Source organism: Pseudophryne corroboree, chromosome 6 (genome assembly GCF_028390025.1).
Source record: "Pseudophryne corroboree isolate aPseCor3 chromosome 6, aPseCor3.hap2, whole genome shotgun sequence".
In the NCBI taxonomy this organism is placed as follows: Eukaryota; Metazoa; Chordata; class Amphibia; order Anura; family Myobatrachidae; genus Pseudophryne; species Pseudophryne corroboree.
The window spans coordinates 802707615-802729442 of NC_086449.1; the positions used below are offsets into that span (position 1 = coordinate 802707615).

Below are 21828 nucleotides of genomic sequence, written 5' to 3' on the forward strand. Positions count from 1 at the left end.
GTTCTCGCCCCGTCTCAGTTTACGCCTTGTCTCCAATTAAGACCGGGGGGCATCGGAGTTGGGCAGACTTAATCCGCCCTTCAAACGCGGCTGCCGTGGGCCCAAGAAAACACAGTCTCGCAGGCGTAGACTGACCACGCGGGTGGGACAACGGAGTTAGGGTCCTAGGGGTTGCTGCTGAACTTCGCTCTTATTACAGCGTCACGGTCCTGTGCTCAGGACTTACCCACTCAGTATCTTACATTCTGAGCACAGAAAACGTAACAATCATGGTGGTTATGGCAGCTTATCTCCGCAAACAGGGGGCAAGGATTTTCCCATACCTTGACAATCTTTTAATCCTGGCACAATCCCAGGAATTGCTCTTGAGCCATCTCCAACAGACAATAATTTGTCTACAGAAACACGGATGGCTCATAAATTGGGCAAAGTCGTCTCTGATTCGGTCACAACGGATGATTCACTTGGGGGCTGATCAGTGGCGGAACTAGCGCAGGTGCAACCAGTGCATTGCACTGGGGCCCAACACAGTGAAGGGGCCCATAGCTGCAAGCATAACATTGAGTCACACTGACTCATGTGCTGCCGCTAGCGCTGCGCCGCCTACCTCCTCTCATTAATATACCGCCGAACTGTCTTGCTCTCCGTCTGGCCGGAGAGAAGGGGAGGTGCCGCTCTTCACTCGCCGCGCCTCCCCCTTCCTCTACCTATGCTCACTGCAGTGCTTGGGTGCCGGGAATCATATGATCCAAACTTGCTCTGTGATGCAGTCCGCAACGGTCCAATGGGAGGAGGAAGTGCCACTCTCCCATCTCCGCTCCTCCCCCTTCCCTTCCTCTGGCTATACTCACTACTTGGGCACCAGGGTTCATCTGATGTTATGTCACGGTCTAGTGACCATCCAAAATATCTATGGGAGGGAGGTGAGGACGAGCAGAGGCACACACAGCCGTTTCCCTGAGCAGCAGAAGCAGCCCCTGAATAGCCCTGCACACCACTGAGGTAAGTAATTTCCCGCAGCCCATGTGTGGACATAAAATGTGTAAGTGGCGCTGTTACTGTGTGGGCATGCAATGTGTAAGGGGCGCTGTTACTGTGTGGGCATGCAATGTGTAAGGGGCACTGTTACTGTGTGGACATGCAATGTGTAAGGGGCGCTGTTACTGTGTGGGCATGCAATGTGTAAGTGGCGCTGTTACTGTGTGGGCATACAATCTGTAAGAGATGCTGTAACTGTGTGGGCATGCAATGTATAAGGGGTGCTGTTACTGTGTGGGCATACAATCTGTAAGAGATGCTGTAACTGTGTGGCATGCAATGTGTAAGTGGCACTGTTACTGTGTGGGTATATAACGTGTAAGGGGCACTGTTACTGTGTGGGCATACAATGTGTAAGGGGCGCTGTTACTGTGTGGGCATACAATGTGTAAGGGATGCTGTTACTGTGTGGGAATGCAATGTGTAGGGGGCGCTGTTACTATGTAGAAATGCAATGTGCAAGGGGCAATGCTACCATGTAGCATAATGTTTAAGGGGCAATGCTACCATGTGGGTGTAATGTGTAGGGTGCGATGCTACCGTGTGGGCATAATGTGTAAGGTGCGCTTCTATCATGTAGGGGTGTAATGTGTAAAGGGTGCTGCTACCGTGTGGGTGTAATGTGTAAGGGGATGCTACAATGTGGGCGTAATGTGTAAGGGGGTGCTACCATGTGAGCATAATGTGTAAGAGGCGATGCCACCGTATGGGCATAATGTTTAAGGGGCAATGCTAACATGTGGGCATAATATATGTAAGGGGCACTGCTACCATGTGGGCATAATATGTAAAAAGAGCTGCTACCATGTGGGCGTAATGTGTGAGGGGAGATGCTACCGTATGTCACAATGTTTAAGGGGCAATGCTTATGTTTGGGTATAATGTCTAAGGGACTCTGCTACCATGTGGGCATAATGTGTAAGGGGCGCTGCTACCATATGGCGTAATATGTAAGGGACGATGCTACCGTGTGGTCGTAATGTGTAAGGGGTGATGCTAACGTGTGGTATAATATGTAAGGGGCGATGCTACCATGTGGGCATAATGTGTAAGGTGCGATGTTACCACGTAGGCATAATGTGTAAAGTCCAATGCTAACATGTTGCATAATGTGTAAGGGCTGATGCTACCGTGTGGGCGTAATGTGTATGGAGCAATGCTACCATGTGGACGTAATGTGTAAGGGGCGATGCTACTGTGTGGATGTAATGTGTATAAGTAGTACTACTGTGTGATCTAATGCGAATAAGGTTGCACTACTGCAGGCCTGGCCAACCTGTGGCTCTCCAGATGTTGTGAAAAGTCCCCACATGCCCTGCCTCAATTTTGCTATTATGAAATGCTAAAACTCAGGGCATGCTGGGATGTGTAGTTTCACAACAGCTGGAGACCCACAGGTTGGCCAGGCATGCACTACTATGTAACTTCATTTGAATTGGGGGTACTATTGTTTGGCCATGTCCCTTCTCAATGAGGCCAATGCTCACTCCCAATTTCCTGCATTAGGCATGCATCTGTATCTATCGTGAGGGTGGGGGGCCCAATGCATATTGTTGCACCTGGGCCCACTACACGCCAGTTCCGCCACTGGGGCTGATATTGGATTCAAGTCTGCAGAAAATATTTTTACCTTTGGAAAAGATATCCAAGGTGCAGTTAATGACTCAGGAATTGTTGCACAGTCAAACAATATCAATTCACGCAGCAATGAGAGTGATGGGGTTGATGGTGTCAACTTTCAACATGGTGGAATATGCACAATTCCACTCTAGACCTCTGCAACATCTGATTCTGACCAGATGGAATGGAGTACATCAGACAATAAAGAAACAAATGATGGTACTTCCAGTAAAGGTAAAAAGGTAATTAGCCTGGTGGCTACAGACTTCCCATCTAGACAAGGGGGAGGCCCTTTTGGATATCAGATTGGGAGATCCTGACAACGGATGCCAGTCTACAAGGCTGGGGAGCAGTGTCCGAAAAATGATGGTTCCAGGGACAATGGACCACAGAAGAAAGTTGCCTGCCAATAAACCTGTTAGAAATTCGGGCCATATACATGGCATTGATTCAGGCAAAGGACATTCTGCAAGGAAAACCAGTCCAGATCCGCTCGGACAATGCAACGGCGTACCTCAACCATCAGGGAGGAACTCTCAGCCAAAGGGCAATGATGGAGGTAAATCACATACTAAAGTGGGCAGAACTCCATCTTCCAGCATTGTCCGCAGTGTTCGTTCCAGGAGTCCTAAACTGGGAAGTGGACTTTCTCAGTCGACACACCATTCGAGCAACCGAATGGTCTCTACACCCGGAAGTATTTCAGACTCTAGTAGACAAGTGGGGGTTGCCAGAGATGGATTTCATGGCGTCCTGTCTGAACAACAAAGTGCCCGCATACGGGTCAAGAACAAAAGACCCTGGAGCGATCCTTGTGGATGCACTGTCAGTGAAATGGGACTTTCATCTGGCATATCTGTTTCCTCCAATCTCCCTGCTACCCAGGGTAGTGAGGAAAATAAAGCAAGCAAAGGGTGCCGTGATTCTAATAGCTCCGGCTTGGCCCAGAAGGCATTGGTACATAGATATGCAGAGAATGTCGATGGATGCTCCAATTCTGCTCCCTCAACGTCCAGATCTACTAATGCAGGGTCCTTGTTATCACAGGCATCTGGATCGGCTGTCTTTGACGGCGTGGCTGTTGAAACCTCTAACCTGAAGTCAAGAGGTTTTTCACAACAGGTAATTCAAACTATGCTCAGAGCAAGGAAACCCTCCTCAGCTCGCATTTATCACCGAATATGGCAAGCCTATATTCATTGGTGCAGTGAAAGAAGTATGGATCCAAGATCTTTCAGAGTATCCAGAATCTTAAATTTCCTTCGGGCAGGAATGGACAAGGGTTTGAAGGTGGCTTCCTTGAGAGTTCAAGTTTCAGCATTGACTGTATGGTTTCAAAAGAAAATTGCCAATTTACAGGATGTGCATACTTTTTTCCAGGGAGTGCTGCGCATTCAACCACCTTTTGTTCCTCCTGCAGTACCTTGGGATTTAAGTCTGGTTCTCAAAGCCCTTCAAGGGGCTCTGTTTGAACCACTTAAGAAAGTGGATCTTAAATGGTTGACAGCTAAGTTCTGTTTCTACTGACTATGGCATCAGCTAGAAGAATGTCAGATTTAGGAGTGCTGTCATTAAGTCTCTTTTTCTGATTTTTTATCCAGATAAAGCAGTTCTCAGAACTAAGTCTGGTTATCTTCCGAAGGTGGTCTCAAAGTTTCACCTTAACGAAGAAATTGTAGTCCGGGCTTTTTAGGTATCGGGACTTTCTGCGGGAGAAGCATCGCTGGATGTAGTATGTGCATTAAGGAGCTACGGGGATCGCACCAGTGCCATCAGAAAGACAGATTCTCTCTTCATTCTCTACGGATTTCACAAGAGGGGATGGCCTGCTACTAAACAGACGCTAGCAAGATGGCTTCGAAAGATGATTTCAGAAGCATATTCTCAAGCTGATCTCCCTGTTCTGGCTAATGTCTCTGCTCACTCTACACGTAAGGTAGGTCTTTCATGGGCAGTACAACATGGTACTTCAGCAGAACAGATATGTAAGGCAGCCACATGGTCTTCCATTAACACATTCATTAGACATTATGCCTTGGATACTTTTGCCTCTCATGATGCTGAATTCGGGCGAAAGATTTCCTGTCTAATCAGGAGCGTCCCCACCACTAGAAACTGCTTTGGGAAGTCCCAATGTTATCCTGTGGATAACCTGTGGACCCTGAAGGAGAAATATACGTTATGGTAAGAACTTACCGGTGATAACGGTATTTCTCCGATGTCTACAGGTTTCCACAGGGATCCCACCCTGACGCACCTGATTTGAGAATCTTTATACTCACTAACCTCTTCCCTCTTGCGTGGAAGGGTGTGTACAGAGCCGGCCATAGGCATAGGCAAACTAGGCAATTGCCTAGGGCATTTGATATGCCTAGGGGCATCAGCAGCTTCTGCTGATTAAAATGATATGCGGCATGTCTATATTCTGTATGTAGCATTTCATATGCAGATACAGCCACAGTCTCACACAGTATATAGGTATGCTGCATATCAGTTTAATCAGCAGAAGCCACATAGCAATGCAAATAAGATGCATTTTCATTAAAAAAAGGTGCCCGACGTTAGCATTGATGCAAGATTTGTGAGGACACATCTGTAGCCAAGCAGAGGCAGAGGTCACAGTGTTAGTGGAAGTGTGAGTGCTGTGTGCATGTGAGTGGGTTGGTTGTGCAGTAGTGTTCGGAATATGTGTAAGGAGCATTATGTGTGGCATGTAAAAATGTATTAATAATGTGCAACATATGTGTAAAGGGCCACTATGTGTTTCATTATGTGTATAAGGGCATTAATAATGTGCGGCATATGTGTAACAGGGTACTACTGTATGTGTGTCATTATGTGTATAGGGGCACTAATAATGTGCAGCAAATGTGTAGGGGGCACTATGTGTGTCATTATGTGTATAAGGACATTAATAATGTGCGGCATATGTGTAATGGACATTATGTGTAAAAGGGCATTAATAAAGGTTGTCATAATGTGTAAGGTGCATTATGTTTATAAGGACATTAATAATGTGTCTCATATGTGTAAGGGGCATTACTGTGTGGAATTATGTGTATAAATGCATTACTAATGTGTGGCATTATGTGTATAAGGTGCTCTACTATGTGGCGTTGCATATAGAAAGGGCACTACTGTGTCATCTAATGTGAATAAAGAGCAATAAGGTGTGGTGTAATGTGAATAAGGAGCAATTCAGTGTGATGTAATGTGAATAAGGGGCTCTACTGCGAGGAGTAACATATATAAGGTAAAGTGGTACTGCTGTGGGATGTAATATGAATTATGGACACTATCGCATAATAAAATGTAAATATAGTTGCAGTACTGTGTGGCGTAATTGGAATTGGGGTTACTATTGTGTGTCCATGCCCCTTCCCAGCAAAAAGATGCCCCTTTTTGGGCTGTGTGCCAAATGTGCGAACTGTTCCTATTTAAAATATAGGGGATACAAGGACTGCTATGGGTGAGGGGTGATGGTGCTGGGAAAGAAGTGCAAGGTCAGAGGCAGAACCAGCAGTGGTGCTAGGGGGCACCAGCCAAAATCTTGCCTAGGGCATCATATTGGTTAGGGCCGGCTCTGGGTGTGCATGTGTGTTCTTCTCGCCTGAATAGGGTTCTACATAATGCTCCTGCCTAAATGCTTTGGAAACAACTGATTTGACTGAGTCAGTGGGCAGGATTATATGGACAAGCCCGTTGCATCCTGGGAGGCCAGAAAGCTTGTGATCGTTTGGTGCCAATCCGCTGTCGCTCCATCATAGCCCAAGGTTATCCTGTGGAAACCTATGGACATAGGAGAAATACCATTATCAATGGTAAGTTCTTACCATAACGTATATTTTTAAATTTGTGGCACACTAAACAAAATTTTTGAATTGCCATGGCATACCATCAATTTTTTTGGCCCTGCAATAATAAAACAAATGCTTTGTCCCCCGCAGTAATAAAACACATTGGCTCCCACTGTAATAAAACAGATTTATATTAATGCCACACACCTACCAAGAGTAATTCCACTCATTACCCCCCCCCCCCAGTAATGCCACACACCTGCCCCCCATAGTAATTATACACACATGCCCCATTCTAATTCCACACACCTGCCCCCCCCCCTCCCCCCCCACATAGTCAAGCCACACACATGCCCCCATTGTAATTCCTTACACCTGTCTCACCCATGGTAAATATACATACCTGCCCCCCATTGTCATTACACACACCCTGCCCCCACATAGTAATCATACACACATGCCCCCTATAGTAATTAAAGTGCAGTGCTGCCCGGTGAGCACAGGTACATCTGGCTGGTGGCAGTGGCGGGTCTGTGTGCGGGCGGCGGCGCCGGGTCAGTGTGCGGGCGGCAGCAGGACTGTGTGGCGGCAGGCGGCGGGAATCTCTGGCTGGCAGCGGTGGCGGCACACCTGGCAACTGCCTGCGGCACACTAGTGTGCCACGGCACACCTGTTGAAAATGGCTGTTCTAGGACGTAAGAGAAAATAGGATTTTAATTACCTACCGGTAAATACTTTTCTCGTAGTCCGTAGAGGATACTGGGCGCCCGCCCGGTACTTCGTTTCTTCCTGCACTGTTACTTGGTTAAGTATTGTGGGTTCTGCGGTTGCTGTTCCTGGTTTAAAGTTTGGTTAGCTTGGCTTTCCTTTGTGTGAGCTGGTTCGGAATCTCACCACTATCCTTTTGTATCCTTCTCTCAAAGTCTGCCCGTCTCCTCGGGCACAGTTTCCTAGACTCTGGTAGGAGGGTCATAGAGGGAGGAGCCAGCCCACACTATCAATTTCTTAAAGTGCCCATGGCTCCTAGTGGACCCGTCTATACCCCATGGTACTAATGTGGACCCCAGTATCCTCTACGGACTACGAGAAAATGATTTACCGGTAGGTAATTGAAATCCTATTTTTACATTTAGTAAACAGATAGGATGCAAACGGACAGGGAGTACTACAAACCTGTCACCTAGTAAATACTCCCCAATAAATTCAGTTCCTAATATCTGTCTATCTATCTATCTATCTACACACACACACACACACACACACACACACACACACACACACACACACACACACACACACACACACACACACACACGTAGGTACGGCACTCCAAAAAGCTGAATGTCCAATAGGTGGGTGCCTCCGTAAAGGAAATAAATATGCAAGCAGGACGTGGCACTCTGGTTGTGTCTATGTTGCCTTCGTGCAAAGGACCTGGACGTGACAAAACGAGTGGGCAGGAGAGAACTTCCGCCCTTACAGCTCCTAAATGTTTCCTTCGTTCTCCGATCATTTAGGGTATTTTTTTTTCTATGCAGCATTGGACCCCTCGCGGGCTCGCTTCGCTCGCCACGCATCGGGCTCGGTGTCTCGCTTCGCTCGCCACACTTTTCTGTTCCAAATAGATGGACATGGACCCAGGGGGTTATGGGAAAGGTCCTTAGCGCGAAGAGAATCTAGACGCAACCGTGGCACTCTCAGCACAAGGAACACGATTTGCACTTCCAGTGTAGTTTGCAACGTTTCAGTGGTCTGCGCCACTGTCGTCAGGCTTTATTAAAACATCAAACAAAAAAACATACTTTTATACAATGCACCACGTGAAAACCCGCCTCCACGCCCGAGGCCGCACACCCGTCGGGCTGATGAGGACATGACGTACAAGTGCTGAGCCAGCACATTGTGAATGTATCACCATCACCAAGGCAACACAGCTGAGCAAATCGATACAAATAGATATTATAACACCATCAACTTAAAGCTTCTGTAGCAAGGATACAATGTAGCACAAAATAGAGGATACAATAATAAAAAATGATCCCCTCCTCTAATATCCAAAGGGACATGGTCAATCATCCTGTAACGGATACGGGTAAGAAAATTATGATTAGACACCGGTTAACCTGTAATTCTACTCATGTAGTTTACCAAATTCTGTGCCCTTGCGGCCTGTTATATTGGAAAAACGGAAAGAAAATTTAAAGAACGCATGACCTGTCATCGTTCTGCTATTCGTAGCGCTAACACACGTAATGCCTCCTGTACCAGTGACGCTTACACACGTAACGCCCCCTGCAGTAGTGACGCTTACACACGTAACACCCCCTATAGTAGTGATGTTTACACACGTAACACCCCCTGTACCAGTAATACTTACACACGTAATGCCCGCTGTACCAATGACGCTTACACACGTAATGCCCCCTGCAGTAGTGACGCTTACACGCGTAACACCCCCTGTAGTAGTGATGTTTACACACGTAACGCCCCAGTACCAGTAACGCTTACACACGTAACGCCCCCTGTAGTAGTGACGCTTACACACGTAACGCCCCCTGTAGTAGTGACGCTTACACACGTAACGCCCCCTGTAGTAGTGATGCTTACACACGTAACGCCCCAGTACCAGTAACGCTTACACACGTAACGCCCTCTGTAGTAGTGATGCTTACACACGTAACGCCCCCTGTAGTAGTGATGCTTACACACGTAACGCCCCAGTACCAGTAACGCTTACACACGTAACGCCCCCTGTAGTAGTGACGCTTACACACGTAACGCCCCCTGTAGTAGTGACGCTTACACACGTAACGCCCCCTGTAGTAGTGATGCTTACACACGTAACACCCCCTATAGTAGTGATGCTTTCACACGTAACGCCCTCTGTAGTAGTGATGCTTACACACGTAACGCCCTCTGTAGTAGTGACGCTTACACACGTAACGCCCTCTGTAGTAGTGATGCTTACACACGTAACACCCCCTATAGTAGTGATGCTTTCACACGTAACGCCCTCTGTAGTAGTGATGCTTACACACGTAACGCCCTCTGTAGTAGTGATGCTTTCACACGTAACGCCCTCTGTAGTAGTGATGCTTACACACGTAACGCCCCCTGTAGTAGTGACGCTTACACACGTAACGCCCCCTGTAGTAGTGATGCTTACACACGTAACACCCCCTATAGTAGTGATGCTTTCACACGTAACGCCCCCTGTAGTAGTGACGCTTACACACGTAACGCCCCCTGTAGTAGTGACGCTTACACACGTAACGCCCTCTGTAGTAGTGATGCTTACACACGTAACGCCCTCTGTAGTAGTGATGCTTACACACGTAACGCCCTCTGTAGTAGTGATGCTTACACACGTAACGCCCTCTGTAGTAGTGACGCTTACACACGTAACGCCCTCTGTAGTAGTGATGCTTACACACGTAACGCCCTCTGTAGTAGTGATGCTTTCACACGTAACGCCCTCTGTAGTAGTGATGCTTACACACGTAACACCCCCTGTAGTAGTGATGCTTTCACACGTAACGCCCTCTGTAGTAGTGATGCTTACACACGTAACGCCCTCTGTAGTAGTGACGCTTACACACGTAACGCCCTCTGTAGTAGTGACGCTTACACACGTAACGCCCTCTGTAGTAGTGATGCTTACACACGTAACGCCCTCTGTAGTAGTGACGCTTACACACGTAACGCCCTCTGTAGTAGTGACGCTTACACACGTAACGCCCTCTGTAGTAGTGACGCTTACACACGTAACGCCCTCTGTAGTAGTGACGCTTACACACGTAACGCCCTCTGTAGTAGTGACGCTTACACACGTAACGCCCTCTGTAGTAGTGATGCTTACACACGTAACGCCCTCTGTAGTAGTGATGCTTACACACGTAACGCCCCCTGTAGTAGTGACGCTTACACACGTAACGCCCTCTGTAGTAGTGACGCTTACACACGTAACGCCCCCTGTAGTAGTGACGCTTACACACGTAACGCCCCCTGTAGTAGTGATGCTTACACACGTAACGCCCTCTGTAGTAGTGATGCTTACACACGTAACGCCCTCTGTAGTAGTGACGCTTACACACGTAACGCCCTCTGTAGTAGTGATGCTTACACACGTAACACCCCCTATAGTAGTGATGCTTACACACGTAATGCCCCAGTACCAGTAACACACACGTAATGCCCCCTGTAGTAGTGACGCTTACACACGCAACGCCCCCCGTATTAGAGACTCTTACACACGTAACACAGCGTACACACGTAATGCCCCCTGTAGCAGTGACGCTTACACACGCAACACCCCCTTTACCAGTGACGCTTACACACGTAACGCCCCCCGTAGCAGTGACGCTTACACACGTAACACCCCCTTTACCAGTGATGTTTACACACGCAACGCCCCCTGTAGCAGTGACGCTTACACACATGCATACATACATACATACTGTACATACATTACACACATACACAGTCACACATATATTACACATACACACACACTTTCACTCACTCTCTTTCCATCCTCTTACCTAAGGAAGTCTGCAGGCCGGAGCTGGAGCAGATCATCCTCCTGTTCAGCCTGGTCCCGTGTAGCTCCACCCCCCTACCCACCCCAGTTCCCGTTTAGGTCCGCACACTGCACTGACACAGGGGAGGGAAGAGGAGGCTTCATGCTGCCAGCGCTGCTGCCTGTCATAGAGTGTGACAGGCGCAGCAGCAGCAGCAGGGGGACATCAGCTCAGTACAGGGATGCAGAGCAGGGAGAGCACCTCTCCAATCCTGGCGCCTCTCGATCCTGGCGCCTACCTGCCCTGCATCCCTTTGCTGAGCGGCTTGTGCCGGCTCTGTATGTAACATAGTAACATAGTTTCTGAGGTTGAAAAAAGACAATTTGTCCATCGAGTTCAACCTATTTGTGGTCTCCTACGCTGTATTATTTTTAGGACTAATTTTGTCGGCCGTTGTGTTTGTTCCTCACTTTTTTATAACTATAGTGCGTGACTACGCACCATAACTCTGTATATCCTTATCCATCAGTGGTAAAAGTAGAAATATTTTCTTAGTGGTAATGAGTGCTGAAAAATGGGGTGGATATGTGTTGTGCAGTGCAGTGGGAGTGGCTACATGACACTAGTCATACCGACACTACAAAGCTCCTTTTCTTTGCACTCTGGAGGCAAGGCTAGAAATATATAGTACTACCTCCAGTATAATAGAAATATATAGTACTACCTCCAGTATAATAGATAGATAGATAGATAGATAGATAGATAGATAGATAGATAGATAGATAGATAGATAGATAGATAGATAATGTAGAATAAACGAGGCGGCACTCGAAGGCTTGAAAAAATCACACAAAGTGTATTGAAACCAGTAAACTTACTGGTTTCAATACACTTTGTGTGATTTTTCAAGCCTTCGAGTGCCGCCTCGTTTATTCTACATTATCTATTTGAGATCACTTCTCAAGGGAAGGCACAGGAGCAAGCTAAACGTGTGTTAGTCGACAGGAGTGCCGGTGTTCTTGTTTTATATATATATATATATATATATATATATTGTTTTGATTTTGGATTCGGTTCCGCGGCCGTGTTTTGTATTCGGACGCGTTTTGGCAAAACCTCCCTGAAATTTTTTTGTCGCATTCGGGTGTGTTTTGGATTCGGGTGTTTTTTTTTTCTTAAAAACCCTCAAAAACAGCTTAAATAGAATTTGGGGGTAATTTTGATCCCATAGTATTATTAACCTCAATAACCATAATTTCCACTCATTTCCAGTCTATTCTGAACACCTCACAATATTATTTTTAGTCCTAAAATTTGCACCGAGGTCGCTGGATGACTAAGCTAAGCGACCCAAGTGGCCGACACAAACACCTGGCCCATCTAGGAGTGGCACTGCAGTGTCAGACAGGATGGCACTTCAAAAAATAGTCCCCAAACAGCACATGATGCAAAGAAAAAAAGAGGTGCACCAAGGTCGCTGGATGGCTAAGCTAAGCGACACAAGTGGCCGACACAAACACCTGGCCCATCTAGGAGTGGTACTGCAGTGTCAGACAGGATGGCACTTCAAAAAATAGTCCCCAAACAGCACATGATGCAAAGATAAATTCAAGAAAAAAGAGGTGCAAGATGGAATTGTCCTTGGGCCCTCCCACCCACCCTTATGTTGTATAAACAGGACATGCACACTTTAACAAACCCATCATTTCAGCGACAGGGTCTGCCACACGACTGTGACTGAAATGACTGGTTGGTTTGGGCCCCCACCAAAAAAGAAGCAATTAATCTCTCCTTGCACAAACTGGCTCTACAGAGGCAAGATGTCCACCTCCTCCTCATCCTCCGATTCCTCACCCCTTTCACTGTGTACATCCCCCTCCTCACAGATTATTAATTCGTCCCCACTGGAATCCACCATCTCAGGTCCCTGTGTACTTTCTGGAGGCAATTGCTGCTGGTGAATGTCTCCACGGAGGAATTGATTATAATTCATTTTAATGAACATCATCTTCTCCACATTTTCTGGAAGTAACCTCGTACGCCGATTGCTGACAAGGTGAGCGGCGGCACTAAACACTCTTTCGGAGTACACACTGGAGGGGGGGGCAACTTAGGTAGAATAAAGCCAGTTTGTGCAAGGGCCTCCAAATTGCCTCTTTTTCCTGCCAGTATACGCAGTGGCGTCACAAGGCGGGTGCGGGGGGTGCGGCCCCTGGAGGAGAGTGACACCAAATGTCAGCTCCCCCACACTGACAGGAACCAGGTGCTGCAGTGAGAAAGTCTCCTACAGCACCCGGCTCCTGTCACAGAAGAGGAGCCGACAGCGGACGGAGACTGGCTCTGGGGGAAGCCCAGCATCCCCGGAGATGCTGGGCACGCCCCCAGACTGACAATTCCGGGATCCCCGTGAAGCCACGCCCCCTACATACAAGGTCACGCCCCCTTTTGCCGGGATCGCGACAGGAGATCAGGAGTGCGCACCGGGTGTCACCACACCCGGTGACGCCTCTGAGTATACGTACGGACTGTCTGACGTGCCTACTTGAAAGCGGTCACTCATATAATCCTCCACTATTCTTTCAATGGTGACAGAATCATATGGAGTGACAGTAGACGACATGTCAGTAATCGTTGGCAGGTCCTTCAGATAGTATACTTGACGACACAGAGGTAGATCAATGGACTACTGTACCGTACTGCTATATATATAGTGGTGGTCAGCAAAATTCTGCACTGTCCTCCTACTATATACTACAATGCAGCACAGATATGGAGCCGTTTTTCAGGCAGAGAACGTAGATATTTGCAGCACACTGAGCACAGATATTTGCAGCACACTGAGCACAGATATTTGCAGCACACTGAACACAGAAACTGAGAGAACGCAGCCACGTCCTCTCGCTATCATCTCCAATGCACGAGTGAAAATCGCGGCGACGCGCGTCTCCTTATATAGAATACGAATCTCACGAGAATCCGACAGCGGGATGATGACGTTCGGGCACGCTCGGGTTAACCGAGCAAGGCGGGAAGATCCGAGGCTGCCTCGGAACCGTGTAAAATGGGTGAAGTTCGGGGGGGTTCGGATCCCGTGGAACCGAACCCGCTCATCTCTAATATATATATATATATATATATATATTGACCACAGGAGGTTCGGCACTCCAAGCGACGGAGACAAACTGTCGGTTCAGTCCAATGTTAAAGACAACGTTTCAATGCTGTTTAATCACGCATTTTCATCAGGTCACACGTAGCCGCTATGACCCGGGAAGCGACGAGTAGCTCCCGGCCAGCACGAAAAAGCTTAGCTGGTCAGGAGCTACTCCTGAAGTGCAAAAGCATCGCCGCTGAGCGATGCTTTTGCACTTCTGCGACGGGGCAGGGACTGACATGCGGGGTGGGCTAGCCCTGTGCTGGGCGTCCCCCCGCATGTCTGTGTTCCTGATCATAGCTGTGGAATCACCCCCTTAGTCTCCTCTTTTCCAGTGTAAACATGCCAAGCCCTGCAAATCTTTCCTCGTATTCCAGCGTCCCCATCCCCTTAATTAGTTTGGTCGCCCGCCTCTGAACCTTTTCTAGTTCCACTATATTCTTTTTGTAGTATGTATCCCAAATTTGTGCACAGTATTCAAGATGTGGCCTCACTAGTGATTTATATAATGGGTATAATACTCTCGCCCCGTGTGTGTATTATATATATATAATTTTTACAATGTATCTGTCCCCACCATTCACCTAACCAGCCTACTGCAATGTTTTACAATGCAAAAATACGATGGATACCCTTAAATACCCGGAAAGCCTGCTTGTACATAATTACAGATAAGGCACTGGTATAAATGACGGAAGTTATTCTGTACATTGCTGGAGTGTAGAGAGCTGCCTCCCGCATGGGACAGGTCACAGATCTGGGACCTGCCTGTGTCACTGGCTACACTCTCCCCAGCTGTAGTAACAGTGAAGGCCTTACTGCTGCCATTGTACATAAAGCCGTCCCCTCGCGTTACACCTGGTAAAACATTCCATATCCCAAATCTAGCTCATCCCCCCCCAGCAGCTGCATATATTATAGTGATCTTTGGGCCGGACAGAAAATACATGTTATAATGATCTTTTCCTTCCAGCCTGAACCTACACTGAAAGGGATAGGGTTTATTTTTATTTTTAAATTACAGGTTGAGTATCCCATATCCAAATATTCCGAAATACGGAATATTCCGAAATACGGACTTTTTTGAGTGAGAGTGAGATAGTGAAACCTTTGTTTTTTGATGGCTCAATGTACACAAACTTTGTTTAATACACAAAGTTATTAAAAATATTGTATTAAATGACCTTCAGGCTGTGTGTATAAGGTGTATATGAAACATAAATGAATTGTGTGAATGTACACACACTTTGTTTAATGCACAAAGTTATAAAAAAATATTGTATTAAATGACCTTCAGGCTGTGTGTATAAGGTGTATATGTAACATAAATGCATTCTGTGCTTAGATTTAGTTCCCATCACCATGATATCTCATTATGGCATGCAATTATTCCAAAATACCTCTGATCCCAAGCATTTTGGATAAGGTAGACTCAACCTGTACTACAATGCTGCTCAGTCTGTCTCTTCACAAGTATGTATGAAATGTGACTTGGTAGGTATTAAGGTGAGTGGGCTGTCGACAAGTTAAAGGGGGCAGGTCATGTTATAACATACAGCAGTGGTATTCAACATGTGGCCCTACAGCGGCTGTGGAACTAAACATCCCAGCATGCCCTGCCACAGTTTAAGCTTGCCCTAGTAGCAAATCTTTGTTGTTGTTGTTTCTATGGGGTACATTTACTAAGCAGTGATAAGAGCGGAGAAGTGAGCCAGTGGAGAAGTTGCCCATGGCAACCAATCAGCACTGAAGTAACATCTATAATTTGCATACTATAAAATGATACAGAGTTGCTGATTGGTTGATGGGGAAATTTCTCCACTGGCTCACTTCTCTGCTCTTATCACTGCTTAGTAAATGTCCCCCTAATTCACAATGAAAGCCTTTTTTCCTGGGCTGAATGAATCGTTAACTTCACCTGCAAGAGCGACATTCGTGTGAGAGGTTCTTCATATCTGCCGTTCCTCATGACACAAGCGCCCCTTGTTTTGTTGTGTGGGGCAGTTTATCCCCGGGGAGTGTATAATTGGCAGAATACAGACCCGTGCTGGGTGTCTTTCCTTACAGATGGCTGGAGTAAGATACACAAACGTAAAGTGACTGGGAAACATGAGGCCGGAGTCCCGCAGAGCCCCAACTGGAAGAACCCGCTGTTCTGGCTGGGATAACGGAACTGTGATTAATGTTTGTATGCAGACCTCTATTTATCCAGTTATTACAAAAGTCCAAAATGCTGAAAAACAGAGCTGCAATGTGGTCGGTAAATGCGCAGAATCACCGCTGTTTTGCTAAATAATTTGTTCTCAAGCTGCAATAAATGATATTTCATACACTGTATTGAAATGAGACCAAGCGTGGTGATAGCTGATAAGCTGTCCCCATCCCATGACCCATCCACAGAGAAGGCCGCGGTGTAAGAGCCACCTCAGTCTGGGGGAGAGGTACTAATCTCTGGAGAGAGATAAAGTGGATGGAGATAAAGTACCAGCCAATCAGCTCCTAACTGTCATATTACAGGCTGTGTTTGAAAAATGTCAGGAGCTGATTGGTTGGTACTTTATATCTCTCCAGTGATTAGTACATCTGCCCCTCTGTTTTCTATTCCCAGCTGAGGCACCTGGGTAAGAGCCACCTCAGATTGATCTATGCCCAGCTGAGGCACCTGTGTAGTGCCACCTCAGACTGTGTTCCATACCCAACTGAGGCACCTGTGTCAGAGCCACCTCAGCCTGTGTTCTATACCCATGTGAGGCACCTGTGTCAGAGCCACCTCATGATGTGATCCATACTCAACTGAGGCACCTGTGTCAGAGCCACTCAGCCTGTGTTCTATACCCATGTGAGGCACCTGTGTCAGAGCCACCTCAGACTGTGATCCATACTCAACTGAGGTACCTGTGTCAGTGCCACCTCAAACTGTGTTGCATACCCAGCTGAAGCACGTGTGTCAGAACCACCTCAGCCTGTGATCCATAACCAACTGAGGCACATGTGTCAGAGCCACCTCAGCCTGTGTTCCATACTCAGCTGAGGCACCTGGGTCAGAGCCACCTCAGCCTGTGTTGCATACCCAGCTGAGGCACCTTTGTCAGAGCCACCTCAGCCTGTGTTGCATACCCAGCTGAGGTACCTGTGTCAGAGCCACCTCAGCCTGTGTTGCATACCCAGCTGGGGCACCTGTGTCAGAGCCACTTCAGCCTGTGTACTATACCCGTGAGGCACCAGTCGTTCTCCAATTATTATTTCACTAGACCTGCTGTATAATATAACATATGTTGGAGGTTTCTGACAGAATAGGTGGAATGAGTTAAAGAAATACATCCTTAATTTCGTCCTGAATTATAAACAATTTAATGGCGAGTGACCCTAGCATGGAAGGGAACAGTGTGAGTATTATTTTATGTAGCACTGTCTTGTGTGGTCTGACTATAAGGGATATGTAATGCCTGGGGCCCAAATCCGTCTTGGCCCAGGTCCACCCCGTTCCCTCCCTCGGTTCCTGGCAGTGTCCCTGAAGTTATTGACATCACTCTGCGATTATACGTTGTTTATCCAGTTGTGAATCGACCACTTGCCGATAAGAGGCGAGCGACACCTGCATACGTTACACCAAGAGCTGATTACATTGGGAAGACGGTCCTGCAGCGCTGCTCTGGAACTGTAGTCACCCCCCTATAAGTACAGATGTAAGGTGGGCTTTCATCCTGTTTATGAATGAGTGCAACCAGCAGGGGCTAGCTGAACTATTTCACCTCCTGCAACACAGGGGCAGTGACCAGGGGCTGGGAGAGAGAGACAGCTTGTTTCTCAGAGACTGGAGAGCGCTGTCTTCTTTCTCACAGAACATTTAAAGCTAAAGAGCGTTTGGAAGAGCGGAGAGACAACGCTCCAGGGACTGGCAGTAATGGGGGCTTCTGAGGAAACCCCAGGCGATGGGGACATGAAAAAAGAGGATGGGGCGGTCTATCTGCGGAAGAAAATCACTTTGGTGCGAGCCATCTCCTTGACCATTGGGACAATTATTGGAAGCGGCATATTTATATCTCCAAAAGGGGTCCTGAAGAACTCGGGCAACGTAGGCCTGTCCCTCATCATCTGGGTGTTGTGTGGTGTCCTCTCTATGTGTGGTGAGTACATGAGCCCTCGGGGGAAGTTCTGAAGGGTCTCACAGACACCATTATGCACGCAGATACCTCAGTTACAGTCAGGAGAACTTTGATAAATATGAGGTGTGAGATGGTCACCTAGGAAATTGTCCCCTTTAACCTTAATACGGTATGTTTTGTTTTCAAGCTGTACACATGTAATAATGGGGTGCTGGATACAGAGGGTAAAGTTACTGTGCGGTTATTGGCAATTAGCAGACTGCCACAAACTAAGGGGCTTATTTATCAAGCCTTGGAGAGTGATAAATAGCACAGTGATAAAGTACCAGCCAACCAGCTCCTAACTGTCATGTTACATGCTGGGGTTGAAAAATAACTGTTAGGAGCTGATTGGTTGGTACTTTATCACCGTGCTATTTATCCCTCTCCAAGGCTTGATAAATCTGGGCCCAAATTTGAAACCACTACGAACCCCAATATCAGAAACACTGTAGAGAAGTGGGCAGGAGACATCACCCAGTTGGTTGCATTACTAAGGGTGGCAGATATGACATACAAAGTTTATATGGAACGCTGCACATATTAGTGCTGGTTTCTAGATAGAGGCCCTTTTTCCCTGAGTAGAATCTGCAGATGAGCAATCCCATATTGTATTTGTATTGCTTTGCATGCTGGGAAACAGCTGCATGTCCTTCCATGCTACAATCAGAACTGGCCTGCCCTATTTCCATGTGCCAGTTTTTACCAGGTATCCGGATGTGTGTAGTATGGTATGCCGGTGGCCGGGCTCCCGGCGGCCAGCATACTGGCTCCGGAATCCCGACCGCCAGCATACCAACAGCTGGGCGAGCGCAAATGAGCCCCTTGCGGGCTCGCTGCGCTTGCCACGCTGCGGGCACACTATCTATTCTCCCTCCAGGGGGGTCGTGGACCCCCAAGAGGGAGAAAAAATGTCGGTATGCCAGGTGTCGGGATTCAGGCGCCGGTATACTGTGCTCCGGGATCCCAACAGCCGGCAAACTAAATACCGCCCATCATGATAGATAGACATTGTCTAGGTCGACAGTTAATAGATCAACACCATATTGACATGCAGGTACAAAAGGATGACTGCTGAAGGTTGTAGGTACAAAAGGTCGACATAATAATGGTCGACACACAAAAGGTCGATACATGTTTTGCTATTTTTTTTATGTTTTCCCAACATTTGCTTGAATTGCTATCCACATGGCCAACATTTGGGAATAGTAATCTGCCCGAAGCCTGGTGAGCAAAGTAACCTCGCCAGGATATACGTTTCCACTGATGGTCAAGAATTGGCCCAAAATAAATATAAAAAACTTGTGTTGACCATTTGTGTGTTGGCCATTGTTGTGTCGACCTTTTGTAGCTGTTGACCTTAACCTCTATCGTCATTTTATCTGTTGACCTAATGCATGGAGACCATTTGGTGCTGACCTATTTACGGTCGACGTAACTACTATAGATCTATACCACACTGTTTTTACTGGACAATCTTTCTGTACAGCAGCGTGGTTGGAGGTAAGGCAGAAGTAAATTTTGGGGCTGTAGTGTCCTATGTCTGTATAGGGTGTGGCCTGGAGGCAGAGCCGGATAAAGGGGGTGCCCCGGGGGTCAGTACCCCGGGCCCCCCTGTTTTAAGGGGCCCCCCGGCCGAAGTTCTGCACCGATCTACAGGTTGCCGGGGCAGGATGGATCCACGCTGTGCATGCGGCTTCCTCCCCCCTCCTCTCGGGCAGCACGGTCGGGGACTGAGTCAAGCAATCTCCAGCCTTCGCTGCTGCCAGGAGAGATGCTGCTGGCGGCAGAGGCTGGAGATTGCTTGACTCAGTCCCCGACCGTGCTGCCCGAGAGGAGGGGGGAGGAAGCCGCATGCACAGCCGCACTCCTCCCCCGGCAGCGTGGATCCCTCATACCCCGGCAGCCTGGTGTCTTCTCTTCTCCCCCTGCTGCAGCGCGGCTCCCGTTGCCTGTGACCGCGGGAGGTGAGCAGCGGGGGGGAGGGTAACTGTGGGGGCTGGTGGTCCACTGGGGGGCCCTGCTGTCTTTGGTGCCCCGGGCCCCCCGAGGGCTTAATCCGGCCCTGCCTGGAGGTAAGGAAGTAAATTTTGGGGCTGTAGTGTCCTATGTCTGTATAGGGTGTGGCCTGGAGGTAAGGCAGAAGTAAATTTTGGGGCTGTAGTGTCCTATGTCTGTATAGGGTGTGGCCTGGAGGTAAGGCAGAAGTAAATTTTGGGGCTGTAGTATCCTATGTCTGTATAGGGTGTGGCCTGGAGGTAAGGCAGAAGTAAATTTTGGGGCTGTAGTGTCCTATGTCTGTATAGGGTGTGGCCTGGAGATAAGTTAGAAGTACATTTTGGGTGTGTTAAATTGGAGCAGGTATAGCACCCGGATGTCTCGAAGCCTTCGGCAAACGTAACCATAGCGACAGTAAAAAATATGAACAAGATTTTCAAATGAACTAAATTGTGCTGTTTCATTAGAATTCAGAAAGCGGATTCTGGTCAGGCGCTACGTAAAAAAAATGTTAGCACTCCGAATACCCCCAATCAGTTCTATGCACATTCCCCATAAACAGGAAAAGCAACATCTGCTTCAGGAAGTGTAGTATGCAAAGTAAAATGTCTTCCCCTCATTACCAATCCCATTCTTTGTCTCCATGTAAGACATGGTCTATGTCAGCAGTTCTCAAGGCAGAGCCGGCCCTAGGCATAGGCAAACTAGGCAAATGCCTAGGGCATTTGGTATGCCATGGGGCACAAGCAGGTTCCGCTGATTAAAATGATATGCGGCATGCCTATATTCTGTGTGACTGCGACTGTATCTGCATATGAAATCTACGTTACAGTGTATTCCTGGAAATCACTGTAACGTTGCATTTTATATGCAGATACAGCCACAGTCTCACACAGAATATAGGCATGCCGCATATCATTTTAATCAGCAGAAGCTACTTGTGCATCCTCGTCACATAGTAATGCAAATAAGATACATTTTCATAAAAAAGGCGCCCAACGTTAGCAGAGCTGCCAGCTGACTAACGCCAGGTATCTGTGTGGTCTAATGTGAATAAAGAGCAATATGGTGTGGTGTAATGTGAATAAGGGTCACTACTGTGAGGAGTAAGTATATAAGGTAAAGTGGTACTGCTGTGTAAGGTGACGTGAATAATGGACACTATCGCATGATAAAATGTGTATAAAGTTGCAGTACTGGTTGGCGTAATTTGAATTGGGGTTACTATTGTGCGGACATGCCCCTTTCTAGCAAGAACACACCTCTTTTTGGGCTGTGCGCCGAATGTGTGCACTGTTCCTATTTAAAATATAGGTGGTAAGAACACCAAAATCAGGACTGCTATGGGTGAGGGGTGATGGTGCCGGGAAAGGGGTGCAGGGTCAGAGGCGGAACTAGCGGTGGTGCTAGGGGGCACCAGCCAAAATCTTGCCTAGGGCATCATATTGGTTAGGGCCGGCTCTGTCTCAAGGCACCACAACAGTCAGGTTTTAAGGATATCCATGCTTAGGCACAGGTGACTTAATTAGTACCTCAGTCAGGTTGATTATTCCATC

General features: G+C 47.5%; 1 protein-coding gene across 1 annotated transcript in view; it reads left to right on the top strand.

Moving 5' to 3' along the window:
* Positions 1–17734: 17734 nt before the first annotated feature.
* LOC134935754 (cystine/glutamate transporter-like) overlaps positions 17735–21828 on the top strand; it is a 33853-nt gene continuing 29759 nt past the window's right edge. The window contains exon 1 of the mRNA XM_063930595.1: positions 17735–18256. Within this exon, the coding sequence (XP_063786665.1) occupies positions 18034–18256 (223 nt within the window). The 5' untranslated portion in view covers positions 17735–18033. The remainder of the gene's footprint in view (positions 18257–21828) is intronic.